A 17,979-nucleotide genomic window follows, 5' to 3' on the forward strand; every position below is an offset into this window, starting at 1 on the left:
TGAAAAAGGTTAATAATAAGTAAGTTCTACTTGTATTTTTGTTCGGATCATTCTCCCGCGGGTTTGTGAACTCGCCCCAGGCTTCACGATCCTCTCTGTCCTGAACAAAGTTTCGAAGCACTCCGGTCAACAGCGAAGTAAGGTAACACCTGAGCCTTAGTTTGATTTGCGGAGCGTAACGGCTGAGATTTCATCGGCAAGAGTGGTCTATACAGGCAACAGGTATAAACAAATTTTGAGTTGTTATTTATTTTTAATTCTGTGTTTTTTGGGGTGGTCCGTAGAGGGGGTCCGTAGAGGGGGTCCATAGAGATAGTCCGTGGACCGGTCCATAAAGCAGTCCATGGACCCGGTCCGTTGGGGGGTCCATGGACCGGGGGTCAGTGTTTTCGGGTCACCCCTTGACATCTTAATTTGTAATTGAGATAACCTAGCATTTTTTCGTTGGACGGTTTGGAAATACATTATTCCTTTAACGTGTTTGCCCATGAAGGTTTCTTTGGTGATTTTTTCGGGTAATATCTTCAGTTGCAGTGTATTTCTAGAATTGCACGCAGTAAAATCATGATAAGTTTGGCTATTAATTTTTTGATGGAGTACGAACAGTAAGATGGACTCGCAAAGTTTCTTTTATTGTTGTACAATTGATCTCTCTGGAAACATGCCAGTTTAGTTTCTCGAGTGCGAGTTTTAAGTTAAATCAACTGGAAATATTATGAAGTGTGCAAACAAACCGTGTCATGTACAGTAAATAAATAAAGCCGTTTGATACACAGATATTCAAAACATGCATTCGTGTAACTTGCCATTTCTCCTCCTGTTGATATATATGTCCCCTGTCTCATCCAGGAAACCAATATGCATCGGCTTTCATTGCCATTTGAAAGAACCAGCTATTAAGCTTTCAAAACATCAGGGAAGTTTGTGCCAAAGTACTTTCAACCCCATGGCCACAGCGCTCGACAACGGAATCGCTAATTTCACTCGTTCCAGAGATTCAAACCCGATTCTGGACAAGTTATGAGATGTTTCAGATGGCATATCTCCATTTATACAAATAAAATCAAGTTGCACCGTCCACGGCATTGTAAGAACAAAAGGGAGCAATTTTTTTCGTACACTTATGGCGGATTAGTCTCGAGAACTTCGCGAGAGCTCCGCGCAATCACGATGGCATTTTCACTTCCGGCGTTTCAACAGCCAATCAGATCACGAGTTTGATCGGCCAAAATTTGGCCGACGTCCGGAATTCTTGAGAGACTTTTGGTCAGGCCCAATTTTAGCGAGCGACAACGTAAGAGAACATGTGGGCGAAGCTAAAAATGGGCCTGATCGCAGGTTAGTTCCAGTCCTTAAGGCTGCCTCTTTAGGCGTCATATATGTTATTTACAATGTACCTTACCTTTAACAATTAGAGAGCTTTAGCAACGACCAAGGCAAAGGCAACAAGTATGTCGTCGTTAAATCGACTGTTCCAAGCATTTTAACGTGACAAAGGTGTGGCAAACCCTCAAAAACGAAACTGGTATGAGTGGCGCTCAATTTAGGGGAGAAAATGGAACGTTATCCTCAAGCGCTGAACGTTCTCCCTAAAACCTCAAATTTGGTCATTTCACGTTGTTGTATTTATTTATTTATTTATTTATTTATTTATTTATTGCGCAGTTACAATGAATAAAATTAAATGCAGGTGTAAAGCCAAAGCCAGGGGCTTAAATGCTGACGACGGCAAAGAAATAAACAAAAATGAAGGGTTTCGTTTTTGCAAACATTGGTGTAGCACTTATATCTTCAAAAAATGCGTGGTTACCCCCAATTTTCCTCTTTTCTTTGGATTTCAATAACACTTGTTCAGATCTGCTTTTCCCGCATATTGAGTGAGCCTAAAGCGAACCAACGAGGCAGCTCGAGCTCTCTAATCGGGAGAACACATTCTTCTTCGAAACACAAGGGATTGCGGTCAAAGGAGTTAGAAAATGTGGTTATGCGCGAATGGAGGAATCAAGATGGGCAAAAATGGAGCCTGCTCTGTTTTTCGTTTTTCAGACAATCTTGTTCCCAGGGGCCACGTTCCCCTTCCCGTCCGCCGGTCAAGGGAACGTGGCCTCTGGGAACGAAATTGTTTTTCATACAGTACACACTGCCACGCAATCACACAACGAAAAGTAAATTCGAAAACGCCAAGAACTTGGAATGTTGTAGGAAACAAATCTTTTAATCACCTTTTCAAATCTCAGTTCGTTGCGTTCCATCGTTTCTGAGTTATTTGTCGAAAAGTTTCATGCAAGTTTATAGAATTTTGTATGGAGACGCCATGTGGTCCAACAACAGTGTTTTCACTGTCACGCAACAAAAAATAAAATCGGAAACCAATAAAATGAAATGTTATAAAAGACTGCTACATAAATAACTCCTCGTCTGAAGTCTGTTTGGTACATCGCTTCTGAGTTATTTGCCGAAACATGTCAGTCAATTTTACAGAGCCTTGTATGGAGACGCCATGTTGGTGTTCATCGGAGGGTCACCAACATGGCGACCTGGAATCAAAAAAACATCTGGACCTCAGTTTGCGATTTCTCTTTTCGCTCGTCATCTAGATGAAATGAGCATAAACATGTCTTCTACAGCTTGAAATGTTTAATTTGCCAAAAATCACAAAGCAAACCTGTTTTTTAACCAGACAGCTTTCAACCTCGTTCCCAGGGACTCTTTGTCGATGAGGAAAGAGACGACAATGACAATGGAGACCCTGGGAACGAGGCTGAACAGCTTCAGCTTTGGAGGGGGACAGGGGGCAGAAGCCCGGGAGAATAGGGGACGAAAGGGATACGGGAAGCGGAAGAGAAAAGGGCGGGACGCCGAAGAGAAATGCAAAACTCGACTTTTGTCATTTATTATAATGCGTCAGAATACTTTAAATAACAAGAGCCCTAACGAACATCTCCCTTATCCTCGGCAGCATTTCTGCTACCTGTTACCTATCCTCCGCGTGCCAGGTGGCACATAGGGCCTCCATAGAAGCTTTCCATGTCTCGGCAGCATTTCTATCCGTTTATCTGTGTGCATATATATGTCTTCGTTCTCTCTGAGATTTTTACAGTGTGAATAAAATTGAATTGAATTTTAATAAAAGCTAGCCTTAATGCATGTTAGTCTTCGGCAGTCATCTCTGGGAAAAGAATGTAACTTTTTGAAATTAAGTAAATTGATATTTGTCTGTCGTAACCCACCATTAACTTTCGCGCGATTTTATTGAATAGTTTAAGTCACGTGGTGGACAGTTACACGCAAGAAGAAGCAATTGTTTTCTGAGGGGAGGGGGCAGCTGTACACAGGCTACTCTTGGGTGGAGGCACCACCTCTCGTTACTCGATTTGCCATTTAAGCTTCATTAGGATGGACAGGGATACATTTCTCGCAGACAGATGCCCTTCGCATCCTTTTTTTTTTTTTTTGCGCACGTTGTCATTTTTGGATGGCAGTGCTCTGAACCAAGACTGTCACACTCTGAACCAAGACTGTCACCTTCTGTTTTTGTGTATGATTCACTAAATGCAGTCTTTCCTTTGGTGTACCATCATTTGTAGTGGATCAATTGATCTTGGTTTATTCACGGCGTTTATCCACCTAATGTTCATAACTTTTTTGTCAGTGAGTTTCGAAATTTGATCTCTTCGGTGTTTGCTTGCAAAAGACAGAAACTAGAGATCTGGTAATTTTGGGCTACGTGCGGTATGTTATCCAGCGTCTAACCGACATTCCACATCAAAAGGATTAATTGAGGCTCTTGAGCAGAATTATGCATTAAAATAAGGAAAAAGCTGTTTTCGAGTGTACGTGGTAGTCAATAAATTATCGCTTGAGCAAGAACGGCTCGAAATGATTCTAATCACGGTTTTGAACTTGATGACGTTCAATATTCTGTCAGTCTTTGTAGTGAAAATGTTAAGGAAAAAGTCGTCAAGTTTTGCGAAATTTAAGGACTGAGCTAATCCTATATTACCCTAATCGTGTAATGGTATGAAGTTCAGGTATGAATAACCAGCTTTCTTTGCTTCTGAGTAGCTGTCCCGCGAGATTCGAGGAGAATGCGCGGCGAGTCCTCCAAGCCAGGGCAAAACTGAAGAAGACTGAGGAGAAGAAATGAGAAAACGGAAACCAGAAAATTTTGTTGCGACATTTAATTTCCGTCTCTACTTAAAATTTTGTAACAATAATGATTTACGACTAGAAACCAAAGTAGAAGACTGAACTTCGTTTGATTTACAACTTGAGTTCATCGAGTTGAAATGAAATTGTTATGTGATAATAGAAAATCCACCTGAGCTATCCGCAAGTTCAACTTTATTTTTTGGATTCCCTTCCTCATGACCTGTGCGCAGTTCCTGTGCAGCTACCTGATGGCATCCAAATCATCCTCACATTTTCAATACTTCAAGAGCACTCATTCTGATGGACTAACCACATTCAGACACGTTACGGCTCAGAGGGAAGCACAAGGAGGATACTACCTCCATGCATGGGGAATATCACGAAGAGAGCACAAATTTGCATATTTCTTTAAGTACCCCTCTCTAGTTGTTGCTCCTCCCCAACCTCGTTTCCAGGGTCTTTCTCTACCTCCTTTGTCGTTAACAAAGGAGTATACAAAGAAGAGAGACCATTGTAAGGAGCTTGGTTTCCCCTCTTGCAGACAGCAGGCTCTGCATGATTTTCCATCTAAATGTTCACACTGAGAAGACTAAAAACCTGTCACGTGTTCCTTGACAGCGTTTTCCCGTAAATTTGTTCTGGGTTTTATTATCAAGTTAAAGAACAAACGAACAATGTTATGCCATCCTAAATAGAAGTAGCTTGATTCTTAGACGGTCCAAGGTCGTTCGTGTCACGCACTCTTCTCCTTTTCCCGTCCATTGCAGGTCGCTATTGTCACGCACTCTTTTCCATTTCCCGTCTAGGAAAGAGAGAAGAGTGCGTGACAAGAGAGACCTGGACCGTCTGAGAATCACGCCAAAATAGAAGACTTTGCTATACTATATTGTGAGATGAGGACATTATATTTATTCAATGGTGATTCGGGGATACTTGGAAAAAATCCGAGTGCTCCTTTGTGAGGAGTCGAACCTACGATCTTCCGATTACTAGTTCGGATGCTCTACCTCTGAGCTATAGGAGACTTGAATAAGTTGAACCATGAAACTAGGTTCAGATGACAATTCAGTTGTACCACTTTACTGCCAGCCTGCGTGGCTGGCGGTATTGTTGGCGCGTGAGGCAAATAACAAGAGGAGAATGGGGAGAGGCACTGGCCCCTCACCATTCTCTCGCGCCAACAATACCGCCAAGAGTAGGCAGACTAGACTATTATACTGCTGGGATCTAAACTGTCGAAATAGAGCATGATTACAGCTACAATCTTGGATTAGTACCTCCCTTCCCCCCAAATCAATAGGGAGCTTTAGCAACGACAACGGGCACGGCAACGAGAACATAAATTCCCACTTCGAGACTATTCCAAGCTTTTTTAACATGACAATGGTGTGGCAGTCCCTCAAGAATGAAACCGATATGAGAATTTGGGGGAGAAAATGAAAATTTATCCTCAAGTGCTGACGTCCTCCATAAATCCTTAAATTTGGCTATTTCACGTTGTTGTTTTGCTGACGACGGCAACAAAATGGACAAAAATGAAAAACGCACGTGCAGAGCGAGCAAAGATATTGCTTTTGCCTACTAAATATGCAAATTTGTGACGTTCTCGTTGCCATCGCCGTTGTCGTCGCTAAAGCTCCCTAATGATGAATCCGCGCGCAAGTTGAAGCCCGCCATTTTTTCATCAATGAAACTGGGGGGAGGTGGTCTCCATTTTCCATTTGAAATGTCCAAATTTCACAATCAATCTTACGTAAGCCGGAAAGAATGTTCATCGATAGATTTTACTCGGCTCCTTGGTCACACAAAAACTCAAAATTCTCGCGAACAAAACATTAGTCACCTTTGTGTCTCACAAAATTACTGCGAAAAGGCGTTGTTCTTTGTCCAACAAAACCGCTTTTGACAAAGACACAACTTTCTAGCAACTTGCGATGTTTGCCCCTTGGACGTCAGCCTGTGAAGACGTCTCTGGTCTCTGCCCTACTCGGCTTAACCGTGAACAGTGCAACGTTCCACCGTGTTAATCATGAACAAGACAGTTTGTGACGCGGCGGGGCCTACGCGCCGGCGGTTTATTGTCCTTATTCATACTACTGAGAACATTTGACTGAGAACATTTGACTAGGAGTCTGAAATAACTATCAGCTCCATTGCTTACCCCAAAAAGGTCAGAAAAAATTGTTTTTTGTACTGGCAAAAGAGCTATCTTGCTACCGGTTGCTCCATTTTCCTTCGGAAAATCCGTTTTTAAAGGGAGTAGATCATTTGTTTAGATGATTGCAGACATTTCGTGGCTCTCGTGGTTTGTAGCAGACATTTCGTGGCTCCTCGTAAAAAATGTTTATTTACCTCCAACAAGCCAAGAAAGGAGGCCATTTAGATTCGATTAAGCGCCCAACCTCGAATAAGCGCCCACCCTGAAGACAGAAAAAGTTAATAAGCGCCAACCCCCAAAGACAAGATTGCCCAGACTGACATCCATCCAGCAAGCCCTAACAGCTTCTCGCGCGACTGACCCATTTGCTGACGTTAAGCTGTCGGATGTCGAGGAGGCAGCACCAGAAAGTTCACTTATTGAACTCAGCGACAATGACATTGGCCGTTTTTATGCTAGAGACGTTAAAGTCGTCTCAAGACGACTTTAATGTCTAGTATAAAAACGAGAAATAAGACAGACGCATTTAACGTCTGACGACTTTAACGTCTTGTTTTAAGTGCGTCGTTGAGACGTACTTAACAGACGACTTTAATGTCTCAGACGTTAAATGCGTCTAGTATAAAAACGGGACGCCCTAACTTGGACGCATTTAGCCCTGAGTCCTTTGTTAATCTGCACTTTGTTCCTTCCTTGCTCTCTTGGTCGACAAGAAAAAACAAGCCATGCGCCGAGGCTAAATCTAGTTCCTCGTCCATCGCCAGAAAATATCCTGATTCCTAGACTGATTTCTGTCACAAAAAATATTTTCATCTGTCCTTCTAGGCGACGTTGAGACATAAATTTGAGTAGCTGCAATTCTGCCACGTTTATTTGCTCATATATTCGTGTGTTAACGTTTATTTGGTGCCGACTTTGCTCGTGCCCAGTGTCTTCCGATAATAGAACCTAGTCTTTTTTTAGCAAAATCTTGTTTTTGTCCGACGTTTAGTTTGTCTACTTTTATGCGTCCCGTTTTTATACCAGACGGCTTTTACGTCTGAGACGTCAAATGTGTCTTGACGACTTTAACGTCTCTAGCATAAAAACGGCCATTGAAGTTGATTGAGAATTGTGATAGCTAAAGAGACTTATGCGAAGACCGAACAATGAGTTGTTAGTCCTGGGAATACGTAAACCGAACAATGAACAGTTACAATTTATGTGCTTTAATATTTTGTCATGTTTTGTTACAAAATAAACTTTTCACTTACTGAAAATGGTGAAAATTTAATAAGCGCCCAACCTCAAATAAGCGCCCACCTCGAATAAGGGCCCACCCTAAAATAAGCGCCCTGGGCGCTTAATCGAATAAATACGGTAACCTACAAAGTACGCCGTGAGTGAGAATCGCGCGTGAAGAAGGAAACGCGAGTTTTGACATTTGCCGAACGAGGATTCCTACCCCCTCGAAAACCGACATTCTATGAGTTCTTTATGATAGAGACATGGGGGTTAGCTCTTGAGGTGTTAATCGACATATCTGGCGGTTGGCAGCCGCCTGACAGCGCAAAAATTCATGGTTTCATACAGACGGAAAACAAAGATTCACCTGATATAAACAATGCAACAGAAAAGTAGGATTCATTAAGTCGCACTAGACGTAGTCACATTTAAGGAATGCATTCAACCATCTGCACAACACCCGCTCCCAGGTCAAATAATCGCTACCAAAGTGACCGCGGCTTTCTTCAAGCATGCGAGACATATAGGCTAATACAAAACTCATGCTTCGATGTCGTTGTATTTTCTAACTCGTCTCACGTTGCATGTAAAATTTAACACAAAAAAATGTAAACGCCCTTTTAACAATTATTGAACCCTTGGCTTAGAATATTTTAAAGAAGCCGCGAATTTCCGAAGAGTGGCGTCTTCTATCCAGCAAGGCTCCAAATCCGCTTGACTCGATGGTGTTGTAATTATCTGAGCTTTTTTCCCCTGTAGAGATTTAGAGATTCGTATACAGCGAGTTAAATCGGATTGATTAGCCAGTATAGACTGGTCTTAAAAAAAAAAAAAAAGAGAATGACAAGAATCTCCTCGTGGTAACACAGTCCAACCGGAAGAAAAGGACGCCCTGTTCTTTCTGTCTGCCGAAAAGATTGCTCAATCGTTGATAGGTTCTAAACGAGCTATTTAATGTCATCGTGGTCTGCGAACAGGCTTTCAAGTGGGGTATTTGAAGATGTTACCTCCGACGCTTACCCAGAATGAGCTACTTTTGGCATGCGTAGCAGGCGCTTTGTCACTGAGAACGGGCGGGCGCGAGGGAGACACGCGCCTCGCGCGCGCCGGTTCTCAGTGCCAAGCGCCTCGTTTCACAGTGCCGCTTCTCGCCTTCCTCTGTGCTAGCTCCTTTATTATTTGACTTGAGAAGCATCAGAAACAAACAGAGACCGGTCTTCCCTTTACTTGGGTCGTTGTATTTTTGCTAAAAAGACAAAACTGCGCGTCCCAATCTCGCTCCCACGACAAATCGATTTCGTAACAGAATGAAATACTTTATTTACAGCCAAAAAGGAGCTAAACATACTACAGTCAAATTATTTACACCTTCTACAAAAGTGCAAATGTTAATCACACCTGCCAGTTAAAACACAATAATAAACAATTTCATCTTCAAGATATAAGCCAAAATTTGAATAACCATTATCATTCTGATTATTTCCTGTGTATATACATTTTGCTATGCTCCAAAAAGGAAATCTAAAAAGGGAATTCTGACAACACTTGATTGACAAGAAATGCCTAAAAAACTGTTTGTTTTAGATTTCTGTTTCTGGTGCTGTCTACGAAAATACCCATGATCCTGATCTAGGACAAAGTCCGCGTGTTTTCTTGAGGCCATGCCGATTCAAGTACAACATAATTCCTGAAATGCGATACTTCAGATTCGCAACTGAAACCAAACGATATTTTACAATTCTCTTTAGCTGAGCAAAACACTCGTTACCTAGACGGCTTGCCTCTAGTAGCTACAAAATACAAAGAATGACAAATCTTAAGAAAAAATACATGACGATATGTCTATGAAGTTCACATCGTTCAGACGTCAATATGGACCGGATCTCTTTGAGGCCCCATAAATGCCGTCAAGGCAACACTTGTAGAAGACTCTTTTAAGTTGGGTTTTGATGCAAAGCCGTTCAAGTCGATGCATGAGACGCCGCATTTTTCGAGAAGGTGTACCCCGATACTGGAACCTTTGTCTGCCGTAATGTTCCATATTCCTGTACTTGACGCTGTAGTTGCGATCTACCATACAAAACAGCTTTCGTTTTGCTGCCTGGTAGCCCACCTCACAGCACCGCTTCTTCATATGTTTTCTACTTGATCTCTGCGGGACAAGGCTAATTTTCATTGGGCGCTTCTCTGGTGTGAGTCGACGCTTCGCTAAATTTGCATCTTGTTCTTCAGGAGTCATCGATCTGTTGAACCCGACGTCCTGATCCAACTCCGACGTGTTTATCCCTTCCGGATTCTTTCGATGCTTTGATCCTGTCGCACACAAAAATGAAAGTAATTTGAATTTTTGTTTTTCTTTTATCTTCTCGACTCGTATGAACCTGTTAAAAAATTTCGTTGGCTTTTTAACGGGACAAAAAGCCATGATCAGCGTGAAAGCAGTGGCGATCTTAAGTCCCATTGTTGACAGCCCACGTACAACGCTGCCATACTTTAGGCATGTCGACTCGATTGTTTTGGTTTCCCAAGGAGATTCATCTTATTTCGTCGCTTTTAAGTCTTCATCTCCTCGGGATAATGAAGTCTACTGATATACACAAGTATTTTAAAATAACACTAGACCCTCCGTGAGGGTACACTGGGTTGCCTGTGGTACGGGCAGCGTTTAAAGGCAAATTTTTTCAAGTTGGGGTGTCATTAAGACCATTTATTATATGGCTTGTGTTTGTAGCCGATATAACGCGCGCTCTGATTGGCTAATTGTGACTGAATTGTAGGGCATTATTCTCCCGTAATGCCCACGGGCCGATTACCGGCTTGCAAAAACAAAGCAAAAGGTAATTAAAAAAACATATTTCCAACAGCGTATAACTTATTTACAGACAACTGAAACATTTTATAAAAGCGAAAGTTGAAAGAAAAAATTTAAGAAAAATAACAGTAAAATATGTTTTCCAGGCAAAATTTGGTCATTTTAGCGTTGATTACGAATTTTTGGATGCAAAACTAAAATTTTCTGCAATTTATCTGCTTTCTTGGACATAAATTCGACCGAAAACTGACGAGGCACGAATATTTTTAGATTTTTAGGAATAATAGATAACGTGGATTCAATGCGTAATGTGATAATGCGATAAAAGTGTCAAATTTGCGACCCGTTGCGAACGGCAACGGAAGCGATCGCATTACGAATAATTAACCTCTGTTTGCCAAAAACCACCCAAATAACCGATTTTTCGACGGAGAATTCATCCCAGAGGATAAAACTATTCACTGGACATGTAATAAAGATAAATATGTTCGAGCGAAAGCGAAAACAAGCGAATATTTTGAGGGAAAACACAATTATGTGAGATCAAAGGAAAATCTGGTTATTAAGACACGCAATTGCATCGCTACGAAAATAATTTTACCTTTACAGCGATTTTAACGCTTGAAATTCCATCCAATCCACCTGGTCTAGTCTTTGAATTCACTATTATGCTGCCCTACGAATCGTCAGTGTTCTACATAATAGCACACTTTGTAAAAGACGGCTCGACGGGAGACAGATCGTTGTCGAAGTCCATTACTCGTCGCTTTTAAGCTTGTTCAGTATCCAACTGACTTGCCATTATTGAGCTTCATAAGGGTATATTTTGTTCAAAGATCCACTAAAACGCCATTTGCGTTACATGACTTTCGACGCCATTGCCGGTTAAGTTAATCGTTCTACTGTGTCCACCAGAGAAATCTACGCATTTCCCACTACCCTCTCGATCCTAAGAAAATACACGCAGAAGGCTCTACGCACAAAGACACCACTTAGCAGGGGAGTGACAGGCAAGACTTTTACCGACACGGAAAATAAAACGGAGAAATCTACCCATTTTCCGACTGGGATTGCCATACGGCAACCCAGTAACGAGGACATAAAGACCTTGTTCCTAGATCTCAGATTATAACCTACACCTGCATTGGCCAAATCTGTTAAAGCCTCATTCATTATTGCTAAAGAGCACGTGTAATGCCTACCTGTGCAACTGGTTACGTTAATAGACAGGTCAGCTATAAAAGCCTCAGTTAGTCGTCCCGGCAAAGTTCACTTGGCAGTTTGTCTTCTATAGTAAGCTGTTTGCAATTTGTCAAAGTTTTTCCCCTCCCTCCCTCCCTTTGAAGATGGGTTGGAATATCGCTTTGCCGGCATTAAAATTGGGTCACTCCTGCGTGGTGTGGTTAAGTCTGCGCAGCGACTTCCCCCAAGCTTGTTGGCTCGTTTGCCTTTGTACATTGCTCAGTAACAAATACTCTTGTCCGATCCAGCACGTCCTGTTTACCAGTCAGCTCGTAGTGCTGGGGAGATAAGTGAGGTTGTTCTATGTCACGCAATCTGGAAGTCGCATAGGCTAATCAGCTGCAAGGCAGTGTTCCCCTCAAAAAACGCCAATACGTCTGTTGTCTCGTTCTATTGCGCCTTGCGTTATGCGTTTAAAAGCTAATTATGCATGTTGATACCAAGGAACATCGTTCAGCGAGTTTGCGTTCATATTTCTATCTTTATTTCTCGAGAGTTTCAATACACAAAGCGAAATAAGAACGACAGGCCAAGTGACCCACACTACAGTATTCTATCTTTTCTGCTAGCTGCCCTTACCATTCCGGAAACGATCCGCGAAACACTATTTTTTGTTTTTTGAAATAGTTTCTTGTTAAAAGTCTGGTCCACAGCATGCCATATTGCTGGTAAGTTCAACCTTTGCGGGGACATAACCTAGAAAATCCTGGTTCACATCCTATTGATCCTAGTAAAACTCCTGTCAAGGCGATGTTTTAGTGTATGGCTCAAATGCTGGTAGTGAATGTGCAGCTATGTCACTATGTGCTTTTATATAATTATGACAGGAAATCAATTACTTCCCTGTAATTATCAGTTATGAATGTAGGAAATGAACTATACACTGCCTTATCAAGCTTATGGAGACAAACATGTTTCATGTTAACAGAATTACCTGCAGAAGTCATAGCGTTCCACACAACTTTTCAGATTCAGTACAGCCCAAGTCATGCTGGTAAATAATGAAGTTGCACAATAGATTTTGCTTATTGTATGTCTTTGATAGGTACTTTCGAAAGCTTGGTCACAGAGAATTATAATTCTTTAATTTTTTTTGCTCAAGGCGTGAGTGGGCGGAATTTAGCCTGTGTACAGCCGCCCGCTCTCCGGAAAAAAAAAAAATCGGAGAGGAAGCGTCTGTGATTTACCGTTAGTAATCGTGTTCCGGAATAATTTTGCATACATTATTAAGTGATCTACGCTGACCAAAATTTGCGTGGCTCATATTTCGTTGGAGCTAAATCCTCAAAATGGTGGTCAATGAGGTATGAACGTGCATCGAAGAGCGTCTCCGATAGTTTTAAGATACCTCGGCTTTATAGCATAGAAGCACTCTTTAAAGGAAAGGATATATTTGCAAGTCTTCCAAACAGGTACGGCTCTGATCTTCAGAACAGCACAGATCGTTGCCGATGAGCTGTTATTTTCCTCGGTGTGTTCACATCTCAAATCTTCCATGGCATCACGCTTTGTAGATTGTACTTGAGTGGTCAGAGCAAGGCGTTGGGATCACATTGACTGGTAAGGAATAGCGGGAGACGTTTTCGAGTGGACAATCTTTTGAATAGTGCTATAATAACCTCGTGAAGAGCGCTTTCGTTTCTTTTGCGCTGACAACAATTCCTACAAATGTACGTCGAATCGATTTCCACTTTACACTCCATAGATAACAATTCCGCTCCTACTTTAAAAGAAAATCCTCTTTGACAATCAAAAAGATTTTTATTCGTATTTTGTACCGTGCTCAAAGAAAATCTCTCACGGTGGTTCTCACGGTGGTGATGTGGAGAAATAAAAATAAAAGCCAATCAAAACTCGTTGTTTCAATGATGTAATGATCGATGGGTAATAACCAATCAAATCATTTTCCACACATTCCAGGAAAAATCACGTGGTATGGAACACGATTACTAACGCTAAATCACAGACGCTCCTGTCCGATTGTTTTTTTTTCGGAGAGCGGGCGGCTGTACACAGGCTAGCGGAATTCAACAAATCCTGCAATCTGATTGGTTCCGGGATCGGGCGGAATTTTCTCATCCGGCCTCCTCATGGCCGGCGGAATCCTAGCCTTGATTGCGTGAGCTTGGGTGATGACCTTAAATTTTCTTTCTTTCTTTTTTTTTTTTACACCGAATCCGTTTACATACAGAGGTTATTTTTTATTAGACAAGACGTTTGGAAATAGAATTCAAATAAAAGAAATTCTCTTTGAAACGTTCAGTTTGTAAGTCGCTCTAATACTCATTCACTATCAAGCGCGGTGCGAGTCAACAATTAAAAGAAGGGATTTCAGAGGGTGGGAGAGAGAGAGGAAAAAAAAATAAGTTATTTACCAGTAAAGGGTCGGTCCGTATAGCAAAAAACTGTGCCATCGGTCTTGACGAAGCTGCCCTCGGCCTGCGGCCTTGGACAGCAATTTCAAGGCCTCGGTCACAGTTTTTGCCTATACAGACCTCCCAGCTGGCAAATAATATATACGTATTTTGACAATTGGGTGCACATTACTGTGAGTATTTAATTAAATTACAACACATGGTATATTTTAAATTTTTGATTCTCGCGCTATGGATTCATTTGGGATGGACCTTTACGTGCACCACTGCACAAAAGTTTGGTCATCTTGGAAAGATGTTTTCACATCTCACCTTCGTTTCTCTTTCATTTGTTTCCACAAAAGATGTTTCGATGAGTGCTTTCGTTTCATCTTAAACCGTTCAATTAGCGTTTCCTCTCTCAAACACTGAGCAAGAATACCCATTGATCAGTAAAAAACAATGTGCTTAGCCACTTTAAAATAAATACACTATTTATATCTCGTTTCCATGGTCCAGTGGTCATTGTCACCACCTGTATGAAGATAATCTGGGTCCGGGTCTACATACACAGTCGAACATCATGAGGATCGCAATGTAAGGCCGATGTGAGAAGAACAAACTTCTCTCTTTTCTTTTCTTTTCTTTTCTTTTCTTAAGTGCTAAATTAACCATACACCACTGTACTTTTGCAGGCCCGAGAATAGGCTACTTGTAGCCTCTTGTTACAAGAAGTATGATATGCAATTCTGTAACGAATCGGAGCGAGGCTCCAAGAGCTCTATTGTTTTTCGGCCAATCAGAGTAAAGTCCAGATTCTGGACTACGGGCAGACGACTTGTTAAGAAATTGTATCAGGCGTACCTTTTCGCACCATGTCTAAGGAAAAGTACACCTAGTCGCAGGTTAATGGTTCTACAGGCAACACACCTGCAGCTACAAAGAAATTGGTTACCATGGCAATTCAGTCCCCTCCACCCTGATTTTCAAAAACATTTAACAAAGCCACAAAGTCGACCCAACATATTTATATGCTTGCAAGATCATGCAGATGACCTACCATTGGCCAATATTAAAATAGAATGCCAAAGGTGATCAGCAAAGTCTTTAATATCAAGGAAGTCTGAAACCCAGTGTTGCCATGGTAACAAAACTGGTGCGCTCATATTGTGGCAGCACATCTACTAGAATGTTACTGCAAAGAATCAAGCATCTATGACACAAATTGGCTGGGGTATCTTTTGTCATTATATTTGATTAAAAGTTGGTTGAGTATTTCCATATTTTAAAAACTTGAATATCTCTGGAACAAAATAATAAACAGCATTCTTGTTCTCTTACAGTCTGCATGTTTATGTCTTAAAATGGCTTAGATAGGAAAGATGCAAATTTCGTCACAGTCCCACTTCAACTAATGCTTGCAGTAATACGTGACACACTACAGTCGCATTACTCGCGTAGTAATAGTTGCACACAAACAATTACTGCGCATTTTTTCACGCATGTCACGCACACCTTATGCATTGCAGACCACGAAGGTAAACAAACATGCCATCTAGCCAGTGTTTGATCTTCCCTCGGGCAAAGGGTCGCTTGTGGCATCATGGGATAGCAGTGGACCCAGGTCTTCTCGGAAATGTCACGCAATGACGTGACAGTGAGAATAGTCAATCGCTATGAGAACTTCACAGCAATTTTACTCTCTTGAATGCCCGGTGACTCCCATTTTTCTTTCTTTTCTTCTTTTCTTTTCTAAATTTTTCTTTTAGATCACTTCCTTTCCTGATTTTGTCCATTTTAACAAAAACAAAAAAAATCTGTATGTGAGAAGTTACAAATATTTCGCCTTTTATGGCAGCTCTTTTCCAAGGGTAAAGGATAAAAAGTAATAAAGGGTACTTGGTAAAGGGTTAGTATTAATTTTACAAAATTTAGCATTTTAATTTCTTTAATTTTCAACAACCTTACCCATGACTTAAGAATTACCACAAACAATATTACCTTTTTGCTCTCATTTCATCTTCGTCTTTTAAGTTCCTTGAACGTTATAACAAAACTCACATGAAGTTCAATTATACCCACTGGAAGGTGACAACAATTTACTTCATTTACTACCGCTCAGTAATCTAAAAAACAACGCAAGTTATGAAGTAAAGACAAAGCGGTTGTTGCTGAAACATATGCGATTTATAATGTCACTCAAAACTCACACAGCAAATTAATGCATCGAATGATGAACAGTAGTTTTTATTGCACACTAGCACAAAATTTCTGCAGGCAATCACCAAGCTGTACAAATCCAAGTCAATTCCAAATTCACTTTAGATACTCGAGTAAAACCTCCGTACATCTTGCTTGTCAAAAAAGATTTGCAAAGAACAAACATAGTCTACAACACAGATTCGGTGGACCAGGTAGAAAACATTGCTTACACTTCATCCCCTGTTCTCTCAGAAAAGTTTTCCTTACAAGAAAAATTAATTATGAGCACCAGATATTACTCAAGAAAAAAATGTCATTTCAAACACGGGTTGCTGCTCAAAACGTCTCCCGAGTGGGGCTTAGTTCACTTAATAGGCTAACTTACTCATTCACCCCAAGAATAAACAAAGGGTGTGTTCAGTTGAGAAACTTGGGGGTGCGTTGGATTGGAAATCCGTTTTCAACATCGCAATCTTTCTGATTTTCATTGTAACACAAAATCCTAAAACGGATTTATTTGCGGATGTTATTAATTAATTGCACTCATTCTCGAGATTTCAATAGCAAACCATTTTTGGATTTTGTGTTTCATTGCAGTGCTGAAAGATCCGAGTCTTAAGTTCTACATGCAGATTTTCGTAGCAAACGAATCCACAAAGTACGAGCAAGAAAGAAAATATCATTTTGCTGTTTTTGTCCCATTCGTGGGATTTGGTCTGCTCTGCTCGCCTACACAGGGCACCCATAATATTGCTTCCACAAAAAGATTAATCATGAACAAAACAATGTCTTGGACCATGCAATCGAGTTCTCGACATTTCCACAAGGTGTAAGAGGAATTACTAGGGAGCTTAAACACGCGCGTTTTTGAGTCGCGGACGGCAACCGGAAGAGAACATTTGCCCTGCCAGGACAGTGGTGTCTCCCAGATTTTTACACTAATCATCTCTAATAGGACAGTCAACAAAGAACTTACCAGGGTATGTAATTGGCTAATGGCAAACAAATTATCTCTCAACACAAAAAAAAGACTAATTTTGTAATTTTTCGGCCTTACCAGAAACGAATCAACTTTGACGTAACCATAAAACTCTTTGATCATGATAAAAATTCCTTAATTTCTCTAGAGAGGAAGGATTATGTTAAATACCTTGGTGTTCTCATCGATTCAAACCTCACTTGGAAGCAGCATATATTATTTATCTCCTCAAAGATCAGCAAATCTCTTGGAATAGGCCATTTCCGAGTTCATGTCTGCCTCCTGTTCAAAGCGAGTCTAAGTGCGAAGTTTTTGTGATGGTAATTAGTTTTCATTCATATGTAAAGTAGAACTAATTACCATCACAAAATCTTCGCACTTAGACTCGCTTTCAAGAGAAGGCAGACATGAACTCGGAAATGGCCTATTATTTCAAAATTGAGACACTTTGTTCCCGCTGATACCTTACTAAGCATATATCGGTCTTTGATTCAGCCCTACATAACTTATGGTATTGCTGTATGGGGCCAAGCTGCTCAAACAAACCTGGACAAATTACTAATCTTGCAAAAACGTGCTCTTCGTTTAATACGCTTTGCTCCATACAGATCTCATGCGATCTCGTTATTTAATCACTATAATATCCTCCCGCTGAACCTTCAATACTGCAAGTCAGTTTGCACTATTATGCATGACGTTTCTAACAATTCTTTGCTGGCCGAAACATTTCTAACCTATTTCTTTATCCTACACAAGTGCATAGCTATAATACTAGGTTTTCAGAGACAGGTAGTGTCCAGGACAAATCAGTTAAAACATTCATTTTCTATATTTCGTGCAAGAATTTGGAAGAGTA

General features: G+C 41.0%; 1 protein-coding gene across 1 annotated transcript in view; it reads right to left on the bottom strand.

Annotated features, from left to right (window-relative positions):
* Nucleotides 1-8,743: 8,743 nt before the first annotated feature.
* Nucleotides 8,744-17,979, bottom strand: part of LOC137988002 (uncharacterized) — a 21,754-nt gene continuing 12,518 nt past the window's right edge. Inside the window, exon 3 of the mRNA XM_068834070.1 lies at nt 8,744-9,847. Coding sequence (XP_068690171.1) covers nt 9,402-9,847 — 446 coding nt within the window. The 3' untranslated portion in view covers nt 8,744-9,401. The remainder of the gene's footprint in view (nt 9,848-17,979) is intronic.

The sequence above is a fragment of the Montipora foliosa genome, unplaced genomic scaffold, assembly GCF_036669935.1.
Source record: "Montipora foliosa isolate CH-2021 unplaced genomic scaffold, ASM3666993v2 scaffold_401, whole genome shotgun sequence".
NCBI classification, from domain to species: domain Eukaryota; kingdom Metazoa; phylum Cnidaria; class Anthozoa; order Scleractinia; family Acroporidae; genus Montipora; species Montipora foliosa.